This window comes from Aplidium turbinatum, chromosome 18, assembly GCF_918807975.1.
Source record: "Aplidium turbinatum chromosome 18, kaAplTurb1.1, whole genome shotgun sequence".
NCBI classification, from domain to species: Eukaryota; Metazoa; Chordata; class Ascidiacea; order Aplousobranchia; family Polyclinidae; genus Aplidium; species Aplidium turbinatum.
In genome coordinates this window covers 2,141,786-2,161,146 of record NC_137489.1, presented here as the reverse complement: position 1 = coordinate 2,161,146, position 19,361 = coordinate 2,141,786, and the positions used below count along the sequence as shown (strand labels likewise).

General features: G+C 38.5%; 1 protein-coding gene across 1 annotated transcript; it reads right to left on the bottom strand.

The window, feature by feature from the left end:
* Positions 1 to 3,749: 3,749 nt before the first annotated feature.
* On the bottom strand, positions 3,750 to 14,069 carry LOC145787094 (speckle-type POZ protein-like). The gene is made up of 8 exons (XM_082598815.1): positions 13,802 to 14,069; positions 13,329 to 13,450; positions 12,694 to 12,845; positions 11,480 to 11,607; positions 10,284 to 10,461; positions 9,335 to 9,513; positions 8,134 to 8,276; positions 3,750 to 5,867 (listed from the first exon to the last, which is right to left on the bottom strand). Exons 1-8 carry the CDS (start codon positions 13,913 to 13,915, stop codon positions 5,720 to 5,722), a joined length of 1,164 nt encoding a protein of 387 aa, XP_082454941.1. The 5' UTR covers positions 13,916 to 14,069; the 3' UTR covers positions 3,750 to 5,719.
* Between the last annotated feature and the right edge of the window lie 5,292 nt (positions 14,070 to 19,361).

Sequence of the window (19,361 nt, the reverse complement as noted above, 5' to 3'; positions counted from 1 at the left end):
CTTTGACGGCATATAGCTAGCCCAGCAGTAAACAGTACAAATTATAAAGTTGATTTCACATGTTTATGAATGCGTTGTAGCCTACTTTCTTTTAAATTCCATTATTTTAAAGTTTGCCTCTGAGCTTCCTTTGCTATTTTTATCAATCAACCATCAATCTTGCTTATACAAGTCAAGAGCGCCACCAAGTGTCCACAACAATAGTTCAGTTAAACAAACGCTAAGGCAACTAATTCAGGTAGGCACTTTAACATTACCCACTCGTCGAAGAGGTACTCAATCATGCGTGACATGTTCACTCGCGATTCAGCTGATTTCAGTCATGTGACTCGACACGTGATATTCTGATCGAAAAATTTTGATACAAAGAAAATTGTGACTAAACAAAACACAAAGCAATTTCACATTGAAAAGCAGGCGCTCTTCGACGAGTGGGTGATGAAAAAGTGCCTACCGCTAATTCAACTCTCAGGGTGGGCGCTTTGAAAGACACGTAGTGAATAAAATAATACACTAATAATAATCAATTTATATAAACAAGCAAATGAAAACTACCAACTCTCAATCTCGGTGGCCGAGTCTGCATTAGTGGTTTAAAGTCTGTACAAGTTGTGAGTGTATGAAGCCAAGTGTAAACGTGTGTGCCCAGAAGCTATGCAAAATAGTGATGCACTCCAATAGGTCACCGTTGAGGATATTAGGTCAAGTGGATACAAAATTGCACCCGCTCTTGACTTATCCGCCGCACTAGAAGGGTTACGTTTTTTTAATTGCAAAATATTGTATGCAAATAATGAAGTTGTTTTACTGTTTTTTACTGGAAACAACTTTGTAACAAGGTGAAAAAACTACCTATTGGGAATTGATCCTTCAAACGTGGCGGGAAAAATAAAGTTCGCGTCAAGTCACGTGACGTCCCTCGCTCCCTCTTAGTGACGCATTGCGTCAGGCGTGCACAGCGCAAACCTTACAATAAAGAAACCGTATTTCGTGTTTTGCATGCTATCGCCGTCGTATCGCTTCTAATTGTGACTGCACAATAGGGTGGGTCAAAAAAAAACTTTTTTTTCCAAAACATGGCGGCAACCCCTTTAGATTATGAGGTTGGTCCTAGAAACTCCCCAAAAAAAATTGAGCAGGTTTGTTCAAGTATTCGCCAAGCAATGGCCCTTTGAAATTTTCAGTATGGGCCATATGGGAAAACGTATGGTAAAAAAAAAAATTTTTTTTGGGGGGGTTTTTAAGTGAATTTTTTATCTCTATGCCCTTGCTAACATCTAAAATAATCATTTCTGACTGAAATCACCACATATCTGGTATCGATCGATGTTTAAAAGATACAAGAAAAGTTTAATTTGATCAAAAATAGTAGCAATATTATGCCTATTTTTGTAAGGGAAATCTTAGTTGAAAGCCTGAACACCGCGTCAAGGTGTCGCCCATCATCCAGGTTTCTCTTATTTGCTGTTAGATCAGGCAAACGAAACTGAACTAAACTCCCAATACGTCAATAATTACATCTTGGAGGATGACAATGTGGCTTTTTTGAAATCTAGATAATCGCGCCTTGCCCTTTCTACGCAATGAAGAATTACATAATTTCTTTCTTCTGCATCATGGGTTAAAATCCCTTTGTACTCTTTCGTAATTCTCACTTCTCGGTCTGCCACATCGTTTACAACTTTGATAATCTTTATCACATTTTCCAATCTTTTATAATTCTGAAACTCCGGCCATCTTTCTACTGCATACTTCAAGAAACCAATGTCTCCCATACTGAATTGCAGCCTATGAAACAATAAAGCAGATCTTGCACCAACAAATTCATGCAATTTTGTGTCAGCAGAGACCGAAGGAAACACTGGCTTTTGTGGAGCCAAATGAACACCATGATTTTTGTGGTAGTTGTGATACAGCTTGTAAGCATTAAGCAAGTATTTCTTTATCCTCTGTGGAAAGCTGATGTGAGCATAAAGCGAATATCACCAGCTCTCCTGTCAAATACCACATGTGGCCCGTGAAGGCTTGTACGGCGACATTTGCAGTTCCTGAACATTCAGTTACAAATGTATACTCCATCATTTTCTAATAAAAAGGTAAATCATTGACAGCCGCTTCAGAAGCAATGGGACACTGGAACCAATAAGGACCATAAAAAATAGCAACAAATTTTCCGAATTGTTAAAGACCTTGCAAAATGTGTGGCTCCAAGTCTAGTTGGTTTCGCAACAACAGCATCTTCAATGCGTAAATAGGTGTTGACATCCACACAACTAACAAAAAAATCATGATGTTCATTTGGCTCCACAAAAGCCAGTGTTTCCTTCGGTCTCTGTAGACACAAAACTGCATGAATTTATTGGTGCAAGATCTGCTTTATTGTTTCATAGGCTGCAATTCAGTATGGGAGACATTGGTTTCTTGAAGTATGCAGTAGAAAGATGGCCGGAGTTTCAGAATTATAAAAGATTGGAAAAAGTGATAAAGAGTATCAAAGACAAGTTGTAAACGATGTGACAGACCGAGAAGTGAGAATTATGGAAGAGTACAAAGGGATTTTAACTCATGGTGCAGAAGAAAGAAATTATGTAATTCTTCATTGCGTAGAAAGGGCAAGGCGGGATTATCCAGATTTCAAAAGCCACGTTGTCATTCTTCAAGATGTAACTTAATTGTTGGCGTATTGGGAGTTTAGTTCAGTTTCGTTTGCCTGATCTAACAGCAAATAAGAGAAACCTGGATGATGGGCGACACCTTGACGCAGTGTTAAGGCTTTCAACTAAGATTTCCCTTACAAAAATAGGCATAATATTGCTACTATTTTTGATCAAATTAAACTTTTCTTGTATCTTTTAAACATCGATTGATACCAGATATGTGGTGATTTCAGTCAGAAATGAATTATTTTAGATGTTAGCAAGGGCATAGAGATAAAAAAATCACTTAAAAACTCCCCCCAAAAAAAATTTTTTTTTACCATACGTTTTCCCATATGGCCCATACTGAAAATTTCAAAGGGCCATTGCTTGGCGAATACTTGAACAAACCTGCTCAAATTTTTTTGGGGGAGTTTCTAGGACCAACCTCATAATCTGAAGGGGTTGCCGCCATGTTTTGAAAGAAAAAGTTTTTTTTGACCCACCCTACTGCACAATATAAAGCATCGTCGTTAAAAATCTAGAAAGAGATTTACCTTCGAGTTGCGTAAATTTTGCTGGTGGCTATGAGCCGTGTGAAAGACCCAATTTGTATCGGTAGGCACTTTAACGTATTCCACTATTTGAAAACAATAACGCAATCATGCGTAACGTATATGCGAATCAGCTGATTTCAGTCATGTGATATTCTAATCGTTCTTCTCGGAAAGATTTTTGATGCAAAGAAATTTAAGTGAATACATCGCCGCAACCAGCGTGGCATAATAGGTTAGGGAAAAGGAATAGTCATATTATTTTTTCATCTGGAACTGAACTGAGTGCAAGAAGAATCTTAATGACTGCAATCAATTGAGTTTACAAGAAAAATTGTGACTAAAACACCACTGATGTCATATACGTCACGCATGATTGCGTTATGTCTTTCGGACAGTGGGGCACGTTAAAGTGCCTACCAATTGTATCACCACAAGAACCATGTTGTTGTAGTTGTAGGCATCCTTTATAAAGGCAGCAAACCCCATACAACGGTTTTCTAGATATGGCAACCCTTTCTAGACAGTGGCAAACAACAACAACAAGGTCTTGCAATGCAAATATATTCAAACTATCTCAAGCTTAGAATGCCTCGCATGCTTGGCAAGGAGCAGATAAACTTACGCTCCAAAAACAACCAGGTAGAACAGAATGCTCTTCGCAACGAAACTGTTGTTTGGAATTAAAAAATTCTGTATGGCAACCGGTTCGAAATGAAACTGTCCACAAGGAAAACATTTCGACACGAAAGATTTGTATAATTTTGTTAATATCTTTTGTTCATTTACGAAAAGTCTTGTTGCCAAGCAGCACTGAACAAGATTATTTCTCTGGAATCTGGGTAACAAGTTTAAAATATAAAACAAACAAAGATACATAACAAACCTTTGCAAAAAATGGGGGAGGCAATTTAACGTATTCGAGAACAACTACACGCCCAGTCAAGCTGGTGCAAGAGAGAAGCCCAATTACGGATCAAAAGATACATTGCCTGAAAATTCATGCATAACAAACCTTTGTAAAGCTACAAAGAACCGTAAGTTGCCGCCAAACATTAAAGAACAAAACATAACCAAACTGTGAACCTTTGACCGACTTAATCAGGGCATCAAAGTTCGCCTAGACCGGGGTTCGAACCTGCCGGCCTTGGGATTTTCAATCGCCCAAACAAGTCAGCCAAGTGAACTCAGGTGAGGAAGAAACTGACGATTAAATAAAAGAACCTCTTGATCAAACAATATCAAAATAAAGAACGACACGGCGGCAGTGGAGAAGACTCTTAAAGTAACTGCGCAATAAGCTTCCGTAGTATCAATATTACGGCGATCTAGTAAATTCATTTTATCATTTAATCCAGGGGCGGGAAACCACTTGTAGTCTGGTACTGGTCCGTGACGCATTCACCATGGGACCACATAAAGGGATCATCCTTTCATAATATCGAGGTGGACGGGATTGTGTTATATTTACTCGCAAAAATTTCTGTTGCTCCATTTCCTTCTTTATTAATCTACAATGATCTAAAGACCGATCGATTGAAATAACGGATCTCTCGAGACAGTTGTCAGTGCTGTCGTTGCCACCCCTGGTTTAATTTGCAGAGCAGTAGCGAATCTAGAATGAATCTGAGGGGCACCAGAGCTCAGTAAAAGCAAAAATGCCTATGATGAAATAAACAATATATTATAATAGTTGAGGGTAGAATAACATCAAAAAGGCCAGGTCTGGGAGCTTGCCTCCAAAAACTCTTGACACAATTTGCCTCTTGAAGTCTGCTTTTCGAATATATTTTGACCACAAACGCTTCGTGTTTAAAGCGCTAACTTTGTATTTAACCAAAATCATCCATCAAAGCTATGTTTTTGGAGATGTCAAAAATCGAATTAAAAAAGTTAGAACCATTTCTTTCAAATGACAACTGAAGTACCGGCATTTGAATAATCTTCTTCAATATTTTTTTCTAGCCTATAAACTTTACGTAGTTGAGTTGGAATTGCTTTACTAGCGAAATTAGGATTATTTTTGTTTTTAAGGGACTTGCAACCTCAATTCTCCCAATTTTCTTTATATCCGCTAGTGGCTTGAATACACATGCCCTCATGCAGGTGGTTAGGTAAATCGTTAATGCGAGTAATGTGATTGAGTGAGCGGAGCAAATTTTTTTTTATGAAAACCGAAAAACTTGCGTTTTGTTATTGGTTTGCGGGAGAGGCAAGCGACCAGGTCTTCCTGGATTCGCTACAGATAAAAAAAATTGAGGTTGTTCAAGATCAAGAGTGCAAACATATCAGTTGTAAGTCTGGTTTTGTTGGACTCAAGTTTGTAGTCAGATCATTGAGAGAAAATAGCTGCAGGCGACAATCTTGTTGTTCCTTAAAGAACAATAATAGGCGAATCCAACGTGTTCAGCATTGTCAATATTAATCCACATGGAGTGAACGCATTGTGACTCTATCTCCTTGCAGGACGATCCTGCGTCACTGGCGAGAACCTTTGAACCAACATTGGTCGGCCGGTTGCAGTAGAACTCAGTTTGACGATTTTAATCTCTTCCTAGGGGGTCCTCCCGGGGGGGATTGGATGGCAACGAGAGCCCGAAAGGCGTCGAACACCAGATGGGAGTGTGACCTCACCATCACTTTGAAGCCATCGGTTTCCACGGCGTCCAGTGCATGGCTGAAAACAAAAGATGATCGATGAACACGACAAAACACAAAGATACGGACGAAAAGTAACACAACTCTACCCTCGAAACGGCGAAACACAGCTGTTGATGGAAAACTATTACTAATCTGGGATCAAGGGTAGAGTAAAACATTCATTGCGGTCAAAGTTATGATTTGCGTACAAGTCCCCACATAAAGCGTCGTGAGATTCCGTATGTTGCAAGATAGATGTAAAGTTTCATTTATTTACAAGATATAAAGATTTAAGAAACCTTTTCAGATCCAATAGAAATAACTCTTTTGAATGTTTTCAACTAACATACCGCTGATCATGAATTGCATGGGCCATAAAGACAATAAAAGGCATACTACCCACACCTGCCTCACAACCTCGCTGTGATGCTATATGTCGAAACTAGAGATGTACCGATACCAATATTTTGGCCGATACCGATCCCGATACCGATATCACGTTTTTAGGCCGATACCGATACTGATACCGATATTTTGGCCGATACTTTAGTGTTACAAAAAGAAGCAATTTTGGTATTTGCAAGGAAATATATCAAATGCTAAGTTTTACCTTATTTGCATAAAACTATTAAAAAAAACTTTGGATTGGCATAATTTATTAAAGATTCAAGAATCCAATCTCAATCACATTGTTGTTTCATAATAGTAGGTTTTAGTAATGAAAGGCCACCGTAATTGAGGACTGGGGTATAAGGGATGAAACATTACATCATAATTGGGGTTTCTGAAAAATTAATAAAATGTTTGCGCAAACTCTCCAAATAAGGCTATCATAATTGATAATAAGATGTAAAATGTAAACCAAGTGATTTGTGTAGTCGTACAAAAACTACTCGACAAGTAATGTGCAACCTAAGGACGTTTGGTTGAAAAGCTTTTGCCAGGCCAAGACTACCCAGGTAGCAAAAATGCACAATTCTGCATCGCTCCCACCCCGCCAAACGCTCAAAAAACCTGTGCAACTCGGCTGCCCCCAGCAAGCCGGCTCCATCAGTCGGCAATTCAACTTGCACCCTTAGCCGCAACAAAATCACCAAGCCCAAACAATGTCACAGCAGAATAAGTAGGCCCAAAAAGAAAGCAATGGGGCCACAAATCCTCAAAAAACCAATCAAAATGGTCCCGTTGCGCCCAAGATGACAACATCATTGTGAAGAAAGGAGCGTCCCCCCCGGCCACCAGCACAAGGCTGAGCACTCACCAGCACAGCGAGCTGCCGCGACCCGCCAACCACAACGGTGCAGCTTCCACACTAGCCATTTCAATTCTTGTCGATGTCAATTGTTGCTACAAAACGGCTGCCGAGAAACATATAGTTGATTGGATGGTCTAAATGGCTAGTGTGGAAGCCACACCGTTATGGCCAGCGAATCGCAACAGCCCGCCGCACCAGTAAGCGCCCAGCCCCGTGCCGACAGCAGGGAAGGACACTTCCCCCCACAATGAGGCCGCCATCCCAAGCGCAACAAGACCACTTATTGATTAGTTCAGTGAGGATTCGCAGTCCCACCGCCCCCACCCCGAGCCCACCCAATCCGCCACGACATTGTTCAAGCCTGGTGAGTCCACCACAACGAAAGGCGGAAACCAAATCACAAACTGACAGAACCAGCCCACCAAAATAACCAAGCCACACGGGTCCCTCAAACGTCCAGCAATGCAAAAACGATGCAAAACTACACATTCCCGCCACCTGGGTACTGGGTAGTCTTGGCCTGGTTTTATCCTCTGCTGAGAGTAAAAAAGAAACACAAATGATATACATTGGAGAAATTGAGTCTCCTTCACAACTTAAGAATCGAACAACTCAAAACTGCTGAAACAAAACGTTTTGTTTGAGTGAAAGAATCACTGTAAGCAAACAATGCCAAAAGGTGCGCCCATGAAGTCATGGGAGTGTGAGGTATCAAAAATTTGATCAGGTTGTTATTTTTCTACTTCAATGTGACGACATTGACGTTAGTTACTAATTTAAAAAATCTATATCTTTGCTTCTGCAGAAAATCCGCAGAAAACGCCTTTTTTTACACGTTTAGTATCGGCCACAGTATCGGCCAAATTTTGCCGATACCGATGCCGATACCGATACTCAAAAAATGGCCGATATCACCGATACCGATATATCGGTACATCTCTAGTCGAAACATTAATGATTTGTTTTAAAACATTTGAAAAGTGCATAGAAGCGTAGCATCGAAGTTTTTACAACTACTAGATGAAAAAACGAATGAACGCAATCATACTTGTTGATGAAATCTATGGCCATCTCTTTGAGCTGGGATGCGTTGTGAAGATCAGCAAGAATGAGGATTTCGGCGGCATTCTCCACGGATAGGTTGGAACAGAGGGACTCTTCGCACATGACCTTTAACCTTTCGAGCGCGTACTGCAATAAGATGGGCTGGTTATTTTCTGGAGCGTCATAGAACGAAAACCACAGTTGGTCTTCAATTAACGCTTTTTCAACGTTACTATACGTTGTAAAGCAGCACAAAGACGGTATTTAATTGCAGTGTATCAACTTATCAACACGTTCATATTTATAAAAGCATGCCCCCCTAGTAAAATATGATGCTAGAAGACGTCGTCCAGGGCGTCGTCCATTCATAGTATTACAATGCATGTGGCCAATGAGCGGCAGTCAGATGTAAATAAATGCACCATGTTCAAAATTGCACCTTCCACGTAAATATGAGCAAGCGAGCAAGAAGGTGCTTAATACAGTAGTCTAACATTTGGTGGCTTTGATCTCACAAATACATTCAGCGCCGTTGACATACAAAGTATCAAATCAAGGACTGCTGACGTGCAACCTTATGTTTGCTAAAGACTGAGCTTCGATGCATTGCATGACACATGACTTCGCCCTCAATGCATCATGTACACAGATATGATACATACTTGAATCATTGAGCTTGGATAGAGAGTTTGTCTTGTACCATAAGCTCACGAAGCCGAGCAACGCAGCAGCCAGATTTAACACTTTTACGATTATTTTAACACTTACAGGAAAAAAACGAATGTCAAAAACGTTCGACATAAAGTTTGTTTCAGTGTAGTTTTTTTTATAAGTATTAAAGTATCAAAAACAAACGTAAATATGTCAAGTACGTCACCTGGCTTCGAGTGGTCTAAAGTAGTAGCCGCTTATTAAGCCGAATTTGGTCCGGCCCGAAATTATTGAACGTATCGAAATTACTGAGTGTCAGAAAATCGCCCGGTCCCGAGGCGGCTTAATAAGCAGGCATTGTGATATCATGGGGCGTCAAATGACATCACAATGCTGCGTGTACAAGCAGGGAATACAATTCTTGAAAACAACAGCAATGTGACATGACGCCTCGAAATACGACGCAATATCATCTGATACAAAAACGTAACGATTTCTATTCGTATTGTAATTTCTATTGTCATTGCATCTCAAGAATCACACAAGAAAATTACCTTGTCAGCTGCTGCCAGCAACTCGGCGGCCATTTGATCAAGATTGGGAGATTTCCCAGTGTAGAGAAAGCTGAGCATCTCCTTAAATACGTCATGAGAGATATCGGAGATTTCAACTCGGTTCAGTTTGCTTTCCTCCATCTCGTGCTCGAACATGGCACGGAAGACAGGCGAACGCGCTGCAAGAGAATAGGACTTCGTGACCACACATCTATAGACCTCGTTAATCCGATCTAGGTTGTTTCGTCCAGTATCATCGGTTTAACGGAGTTGTCCATTAAAAACAACTAAAATCACTGGGAGAAATCTGGTTTAGTAAACTGATGTCTAAAAGCGAGGAATTCCGATTAACGCGGTTTGGTTGCAGTGTTGCCATTTCCACGGTTTTGCCCGCGAAGCTGGGCTAGTTTTATTTCCCAGTTGCAAAAAAGTTTTAGTAGTTGCGAGTTGTGGTATTCTTGATTTTCTTTTATTTCGAATCAACTTTAATAGAATAAATACCATTTTTACTTGAAAACATCCTGCAACACTGACTATGCCCGACAATGGGTATTTACTATTTAGATGCATCCGTTTCAGTCCAATTCTGCGGGTTCGCTGTGGTAATAGCGTTTGACTCTACCCAGCACACAAGTCCCATCGTCTGTTTTCACGAGATGGTTTGTTGAATTTGATGATTAAAGATGACGGCACAATGCAAGAGCAAACGCGACTTTTGGTGAGGCCATGTATAGAGTTTACACGCAACGCGAGGTATATATCATACAAGCCTACACACTCAATAGTTAATTTTCTTGCTCTATTGTAAGTTCTACTGTATGCTGCTTAATAATTGCTTTATTATCATCACACACACACACACACACACACACAATCCCGCATGCGCACTTCCAAACACGCACGGCGCACGCACATACCCACACATCCAGCAACTTCCTACTGTACTGACCTGCAACTACCGCCTTATGCGCTTTATATTCTTTGCCTGCAATGGCGAATGTGCAGTCGGTGAAATGCGCCTCGTCCAGCAAGGCTTGGAAATCCTTGGCCAGTCTGCACTCTGGGACTTTGAGTTGGTTCATCTTGGACTGTCCTGATATGTTCACAGAGTCCTGAACCACACTCACCTATTCAGAAAGCACATGTAGTCACAAACTACATATCTAAGATGGGTAACTTCATGTAGGTAGGTCACCGGTAGCTTTTATCCTAACATTGTGGTAAAGTATGGTTTGGTATACGTTATATATATATAAATAATACAAGCTTTATGTGGAAAAGTTAAAATATTAGAGCAAGTGAACAGTTGTGTCCACCTTCAGGCGTGTCATCAGGTGCCTGCGAAAGACATAGCTGCATGCTCTTGAGCGGTGTCGAACCGGTGCCCTTTCAAGCGTCATGCCAGGGTTCTCATAACTCTATGCAGCAGACAATAATGCTGAATCATGCACGTAGACAATGAGTTTGCAGAGGAATGGTTTGAATTGCACTAACAACAGAACTGTTTAATGGAAGTATCTGAGCTGTACATCATTGTCGGCTAAACGCTGATGCTTGCATTGCTACGTTTACAAACGCGCGAAGTATTCACGTTGGTTTCAACGCAACTCATCGTTACGTGCCGATATGTGCGCGGGCAAACATACTTGTTTTAGTTATGCCATGTAAAACTTCCAAGCATGTGAATAAATAAACTCTACAATAAAGAACCAAGTAAATGGAACTGCTATTATCAATATCACATTGGTGATACCTTCCTGAATTTTCTCTGCATAGCAGTGAACACTTTTTGTGCTTGTTACACTGACGGCACGTAAATTGGATGCTACGTGAATTATACCGTACGCCATAAATGCATTAACTGAAATACACGAAACCGACTGCAAAAAGGCGCAGACCGCACCATATCTACAATGGTGAAGTGATGGATCAAGATGGCTCCCAAAATACGCTCTCATCGTTGAGCTAAAAACAAAGAGGCCTTTTGTGACGTAGTCCTGGCTCCCTAAAGAGATCAGTCGCGGACGAAACGTTGAAACAAATGCGGGTTGTTATCTGAAACACTTTGTGATAGTTCAATATAATTTAGATGAGAAGAGCATCTCACGATATTGAAAATAAAAAAGAAAATATAATATCTCTTACTTCGCAAAACAAAGTCAGCTTATCATCAGGCAATAGTCCGTTGCTTTCATCCATTAGAAAGTCTCGTCGGATGAACTTCTTAAAACCCCAGTCCTTCCCCTGAACGAATCTGTACGCTCTTTGACTCTCTGCAAAGAACTCAAAAGTTAATATTTGCGCGGAAACAAGGATGATCATAGATTTTGATTTGATCACCACTTTTGAGGCCAACCTACTTTAATGAATTGACCGTTAAAGCGTTTTCTGCAGCTGGATATTATTTAACAGTTTCGGCAATATAGTTAGAAACACATACATTATTTTTTTATTAAAATTGTTACAAATTATAAAAAAAACTCCATCAATTTAGAAATGAGCTTCCTTTTCTTCTGCATATAATTGATACATGCACGTGCGGTGCAATGTATATGTACAAGAGGAAAATCTGCTGATGACTAATGGATTAAGAAGCACATTGTGATTGTTCTGGAACACTACATATGTGTGTTAACAAGGCTGACGATATAGCATTATGTGATTGTTTGTGCATGCGTCTCCATTTAATCAATGCAATTGTTACCATAAGCAATGGCATACTAACAACCGTTACTAGCATACAACATGATACGCAAGCTATTTTGTGGCTGCTCAATGCTCATTGCTCAGCAACTGTAAGATTTCACTTCCAAATTGGCAAGAATAAACGCGTAATTTAATGAATAAACAGTTGAACACAAACTCTTTGAATGCTTGATTAATGATTAGGGGTGAACAAAGCAGCAAGCCAGCAAAACAAATTAACCTCAGAAGAAACCAATTGCAAGTGCCATAAAAAAGAAAATCAAGTTGATCGCAACTTGGCGGCACCACAGCATTTGTTCATTCCATCGCCAGTCCGTGCTGTAGGAAACATATGTTGTTTGAAATGTTACTACTGCACGGCGCAACATTCGACATGAAACGATATTTTCCGCTGAGAGGCGAAACGAAGTTAGCCTACTGTGAGAATGGAGTAAAAAACACCGTCCATAATCAACAAGAAGTTACGAAGTTGCAATCCCATGTCATGCTCACATCGGATTATTGTCGAAGAAACTTAAAATAATGCTTAAATGCAACGTGAGGGAACTACTTGAGAATTGCAAGGCCAGCATGGATCCAGTTAACGAACATGAGTGACTAATTTTGACCTAAATTCGAGAAGTAGGTTGCTTTGTCTGTTACACTTGTCTCACCCATTGCCTTTGTTTCCTCTCTTTTGCTGTTCAATATCGAAAACTTAAACTTGGCACGAACTTCGCTTTTGTGACAGGAGACTAGCAACAAGTACAGAGATAAATAATCTTTTGATTCTTCATCCAGTCCTTTCGGGTTAACACGCAAACACCTGGTAATAAAATTAAGAGTAGAACAATGGCGCACTGTATCCAACCCTCAATACGAGGAAGGAACAAAATGATGATGAGTGCAACCACTACAAATGCATAAATTATTACTGTATTTGCAAAACAAACTTTCAAAGCATAAAATAAGAAACGTGATAAGACATTTCATATCTACTTTGCACATCAATAAATCAATTAAATGAGTAGAACAGTTAAACAAAAAAAAGTGCAAAAAATGAATTTGAAACCAGGTAATAATATGGTTCTAATAAACATTAACCACTCAATCAGGCTTGACTAAAGCAAATGATAGTAATAAAGAGGAGTTGATGTGGTTTAAGTGCACAAATGTAGCCTACATTGTAGTGAAAATTACATACCGGTAACTGAAAAAAGAATTGTTAAACTGTTGATGGTACCCCAGTTTGTGTAATTATCAAGACCTGGCTGGTTAATTGGTTATATTAAATTAATAAAACTTGTACCATTTCATCTTGTCATTTGCTCCAGAAGAAAATGTGGAACTTCTCAACACTTCTCCCATTTCTTCTCGACAAAAACTGAAGTTATTGATAGTCCACATGTAGGAGAACTTCACCACTTTAACCTGCACAAAACACTTGGCATCATGCACACAACTTCTAACTATCGGAGCTAAAGTTGAATCAAAACAATGTAGTTGTGACATGAGAACTGAAATGCAACCTTAAGTTTATTGGCTAGCAGCAGTTGGTGTAGTAATGTAGCACAATGACAAAGATACATCTATTTGAATAATTTGCAGTTAATCAAACATGATTAATGTATTTGTCAGCTGAATGGTTGAAGAGTGAAAATGGCTGAAGACAAAGCAGAGCATATGCCTTGAAAAAACTTGACATTAAAAACAAGATACCTCACTCTGCAATAATCTTTTCTAGAAAGAGCAAAATAGTAGCGGTATCAACTGACTTCTCACCTGAGTATAGCACCAATTCTCGGCAACAGGGGTTCCCATCATATCACTAGGTGGCGATGGACTTGCTGGGCGAGAGGAGACAGCAGGGGCAATACGAGATGACGATGACATCATTTTTTACCAATATTTTACTATATTAAACATAGCCTATGGAGATATAAAAATAAACTCTTAACATATTCAAGCCATTACAATTTTTCTTACATCACGAGTTTCAAATGCAAGTCATAGGCAAAGATCTTTACCTAAACCAGCTGCATCAGGTAAAGATGGGCAATCATGTAATGCCAAGCTTTCCACAATGATGGCTTGGTGCTTAACACCCAGTAATTTGATATGTTCAAAAATGTTCCTTATTTTATATACCGTACATACAGCCTGTTTCCAATAAAATGATTAAAAACATTTTGCTTTGATAATTGTGAGTTTTACCCCAGCTGCACAGTAGTGCAATGAAGCAAAAGAGCTGGAAAATGCTTATGAGTTCCAAAGTTACACAAGGAAAAAAAACACTTCTACAATAAAGATTGTATGCAATTTGGTTCAGCAGTTGTGGAGGGTGCAAACTATTCCGCCCCCTGAACACTCCATCCCCCGATTGTGTCCCCTGAAAAGATCGAGAAAAAATACAACAGAGCTGAAGTTGCTTAAAACGAAGTTGCCGCAAACGTTTCAAAATTTTTCCTTTGAAAAGGTTGAGAAAAATAATACAACAGAGCTGAAGTCGTTGATCGGAGTTGCTGCAAACATTTCAAAATTTTTCCTTTGAGAAGATCGAGAGAAAAAATGCAGAAGCGCTGAAGTCGCTGATGAGTCATTCCATGCTAAATGAGCAATTTTTTTGGAAAAATTACATTACATGTAGTAGTAGTCCAGTTTTAATCTGGTGATGTCCCCGATACCGAGGGTGGCCGGATTCACCTCCAAATGCCGCAATCGCCTTCACACCCTGCCTCCACATCGATCTGTCTAACGCGTCCTCTCTTGTTAAGCCCACCTTGCTGCTTTCTTCCTCAACTTGCCTTTTCCACGTTTTCTTGGGTCTTCCTTGTTTTCTACGACCCTCCACTCATCACAGATTTTATGGAAATTTGGAATACTTGTAGATGTCAAAGAAATATGAAGAATGCAAAAAAAATTGAAAAATTTTAAACATTGGTGGAGTTATGGGCATTAGAAAAATCACCATTTTTGCCTGTTCCACTTCAGTGATTTTGTCCAATTTCTTGTCATATTTCTAATTTCTTAACCTACGATCATACAATATGGCTGAAAATTGCTAGACAGAGATTTTAAGACCCAAGGAATCCAAAAATATAGATTAAAAAGTCGCCAGAGAAATGCTTGATATGATTATAGAGGTTTCAATTTGACACATGCATTTTTCGGAGGCCAAACTTTGGGGGCCTATAAAAAATGGGTATAAAAATTAAAAACTGAAATTAACAAGTTTTATACTTATACCAATACCGTACTCTTTCATGTGAAATAAAAAATATGAATTAATTTTGAAAACTCTATGATAAAAGCTAGATTTTCTGACTTGCAATTTTTTTACTTTTTTACACTCATAGTTCAAGATTTTTGTCTATGACATCACAATTTACATTATTGCTTGTTGATGATATCACAATTTACATATTTATGTAGCTCATGAATGAATTGAATAATTCAACTTGAAGCTTAGCTTCCTCATACGAAGTGGTATTGCTAATAAAGCGATACACTCGTGGAGACATATAATTAAATAGAACACTCAACTTGTTTAAAAATTGACTGCTCACAAACTATAATATGTCATCAAAATAAAATATGTCATCTAGTTTTTACAAAAAAGTGCTTCTAAACTGCGTTGAACCATGGTGCTGTCAAGTACTTTGCACAGGCTCAGTACCAACCTATCAATCTGTTGACACAGAAAATGGCAACATATGATGACTTTTCTTTGTTTTTGAAAAACCAGCACTTGAGGAAAAAGGGCAAACTTCATGTTTGTTATAATCATAATCTCAGAGGCTACCGCTAATATATATAATACACATTATTAGGAATGAAGCTGCTCCATACGAGTTATTGCTTACATTGAAAACATGAACATAATTGGGAGCTGGTATACCAATCTCCAACTTGGTAATAAATGGTATGATGTGATATACGTCAAAGCGCAGAATCGACCAAGACATATCGGGTGACGAGAGCGAGCATTCAACTAAGCAAAAGCTGTTTATGTCTTTACTGGTTTCCCTTTACTTCACTATTTTTTAACCCTAACCTTTAATTTTAAGGAGGGTTTCAGGAGGAGGGTTCAAGGAGAGAACTATAATATAATATAGTTAAACCTGGTTTTAACCGGTCAAAACTAGGTTTAAACTGGTCAAAACCCAAAAAAATATTTTTATGTAGTGAATGGTCGGCTACCTGGGCTATTGCCGCCTGAACTTTCATTAATTGCCGCCAATACCAACCTGTCAGGCAAAATTTGATGGCAAATGTTTTTCATAAAAAAAAAATTTTTCGAATAAATTCTTGTACTTCAGTTGGCTGTGCTAATTGTTCATCGTTCTACCAAGCATTTTTTGGTTCATCAGAAACTTATTTTTAGAATTTGAATTTTCTCAATAATTAAAATACCCGTATTTTACGGACCATAAGGCGCAATTTAAATCCTTTTTTTTCCTCATAAATTGATTGTGCGCCTTATAAGGCAGTGCGCCTAATGTATGGATCAAGTAGTGGATTATTGCCTTCACTCAAAACCAGTTCCGATACTATTATTATATAAATAAACCACCGTCTTACACAATAAACTACGGTAAAAGCAACTAGCAACTGTGCTATTCACTACAGGCCCAATTTTTCTTTTGCACATTGTACTATTGTGACTTGCTTACATTTATTACGCATTTTTGTTTAATGAGCTTTATACGGTAACCCATACTCCTTAAAATACTTTGCGTTCTATAGCCCGGTGTGCCTTATGTCTGAACAAACAACTAATAAAAGCAATTTATTGACAGTGCGCCTTATAATCGGATGCGCTTTATGGTCCGCAAAATACGGTAACCAACTGATTGAAATATTAAAAATAAACAGAGAAATTGAATATTTTTTGTTCCAAATCCAGCATTTAGGTTATTGTTGATCAAAACAAAATATAGTTGAACATCATTACTAAACATGGAGGGTAATATTTTTAATTCAATTGAAAAGCAACTTGATGCATACACTAAAGGGGTTTTGACCAGCAATAGGTGGTCAAAACTGCCCGGTTTAAACCAGGTTTTAACCGGTTTTAATCAGGCGGTTTAAACCGCCCCAGTTTAAACCAATCAACCCTGCTTGTGCTGCTTCTTTATCGACAAGTGATTAGAAATAGGCAGCAGTGCACTACTTGTTTGGCAGCAATGGCGCCGTAACATCTTTGTTAAAGCAGATATGTGCTACATTTGCTTTAGTTGTAGTTCTGTTACTTTTCAATTTAAAGCGAAAAAAAGAGAATCATTTTTCAGATTTTTGATGGAAATAATGTCATGGTCAAACTAAGAGATGTACGTGTCATATACGCCGCAAATTCTATGCCGTAAACTTTTGTTTAAGCTAAAGCTTACGGCCACATTTTTTTGGATAGTTGTCGCTTGAGGCTACGCCGTAAAGTTTTCGCGGTTTTATAGCGCATAGCGACAACATATACTTTTTAATGTCTTAGAGTGTTGTTTGCATTTTAATTTTATAGTTGAAAGAATGTTTTTATAGGCAAAGACATATTGAAACCAAAACACAGCAAAATGTCACATGAACACTTTCAGATGCTTGTGTTTCTTCGTGGAAATTCAAAATAAAACTTGTTTGTTTCGAGTGGTTTATACAGTGTGAATGTTTGGCACCTAGCAAACAAAATGAGTTTACGCTAGTGTATGTGCTGATGCTGACAACTTTTTTTACAAGTTACGTTGATGCATACGGCGTATGGTTTTTCAAACGTTTGCGTTTATGCTGATGGCGTCAATATTTTTTGTATGCGCGTACATCACTGGTCAAACTACGAAACTAGCTGTTGGTTTTACAGTTTTAGAAATCTTGATTTTTCACATGATGCAAATTTTATATTTCTAAGTTCTCAAAGTCAATTTGACTTCACATTCACAAGGTACTTGAATAGAGCCATCAAGTGTTAACTCTAAACAAAAGTAGCATGCAGAAGCAGCTGAAGCACTAGCTACACTTGATCCTGGCTCTGCAAGTGATGACAAATAAAAAGAAAATAATAACTTTTTTGAATTTAAAACATAATAAAATGCAGATTCAAAAAAGCTATTAATCACAAAAGCAGAACCACAAAAATTTTTGAAAAAAAATAAAAATATATATAATGTTAGTAGGCTACCGTAGTGATTTCTGCATTCTTGTAGTTTTGCACCTTCAGCAATTATTTTCTTTAGATTAGGCTAAACAGACACAACAACATAGCAAAATCTCTAACAAAGCTACGGTATCTTATATGGATGCAACCTAGTTCGTACCCTGAACAGTTCGTACCCTCAGTTCGTACCCTGAAAAGATCGAGAGAAAAAATTAAAAAAAGCGGAAGTCGCTGATTGCCGTTTCCGCAAACATTTTAAAATTTTAGATAGCACAAAGCCGAAGTCGCTGATTGACTATGCTCTAACCATATTCATTCCTAGTTCTAAACCGTAACCCTCGCTGATTGCAGTTTCCGCAAACATTTTTCAACAGTTTCAGCTTATCTTAACCATCAAGTAATGTATGCTCTCTAACCCTAACCCTCGTTGATCGCAGTTTCTGCTAACCCTAACCTTCGAGTTGTTTGCGGAAACTCCGATCAGCGACTTCGGCTTTTTTAATTTTTTCTCTCGATCTTTTTAGGGTACGAACTGAGGGTACGAACTAGGTTGCACCCATCTTATATCACATTAGGCTGAGTACAGTAACCAAAAACCAAACTGTTTTCTTTGTTATACAATATACATAGCTGTACCGGGCGGTAACCCAACATAGTTAACCTTTTAATTCTATAGTTACATTTCAATTTTTGTTTGACTCAATGTTGTCACCCAGACAGCTAATCTGTCATTTTTGTGTCTGATTCAACAAAAGCATACTTGCCTACAAAACTTGTTAAACTTTGTTAGAATACCAGTAGTCTTGGAAATTTTCACACTTGCATAATTCAAAGTGTAACTCTACAAATGTCAAGAAAACAGTGAAATATTTATGGGTTAAGTAGGCCTACTTACCGGTAAATCATATAATATTTTTCATGTGTTTTCTTAGTTGCCAAAAACTTCAACCTTATTAAATTTTTGTGATTATTTAAAATAAATGTGTGGAATTTGAGTTTTGCCTAAAATATTTGTTGCATCTTTTTTGTGTAGTAGCCTGTAGAATACAGGCGATGCAGCACAAGTACCGGCAGCAGGATAGCTGTACCCTCCTTTTGGGTGATAAAATATGATAATCCTAGCAAAATGGTGTTTTCATTTTCTCTAGATCTTGGGTTAAAAAAAAATGCAAATGTAGCAAATGTAAGTAAAAGTAAATG

Excerpts from the sequence above, each read along its gene's own strand:
- LOC145787094 (XM_082598815.1), bottom strand. The coding sequence starts at position 13,915 with ATGATGTCATCGTCATCTCGTATTGCCCCTGCTGTCTCCTCTCGCCCA. Across the intron at positions 10,462-11,479 it reads AGCTGACTTTGTTTTGCGAA|GTGAGTGTGGTTCAGGACTC; the intron begins GTAAGAGATATT and ends CTTTCTGAATAG. Across the intron at positions 8,277-9,334 it reads TGCTGGCAGCAGCTGACAAG|TACGCGCTCGAAAGGTTAAA; the intron begins GTAATTTTCTTG and ends ATCTTATTGCAG.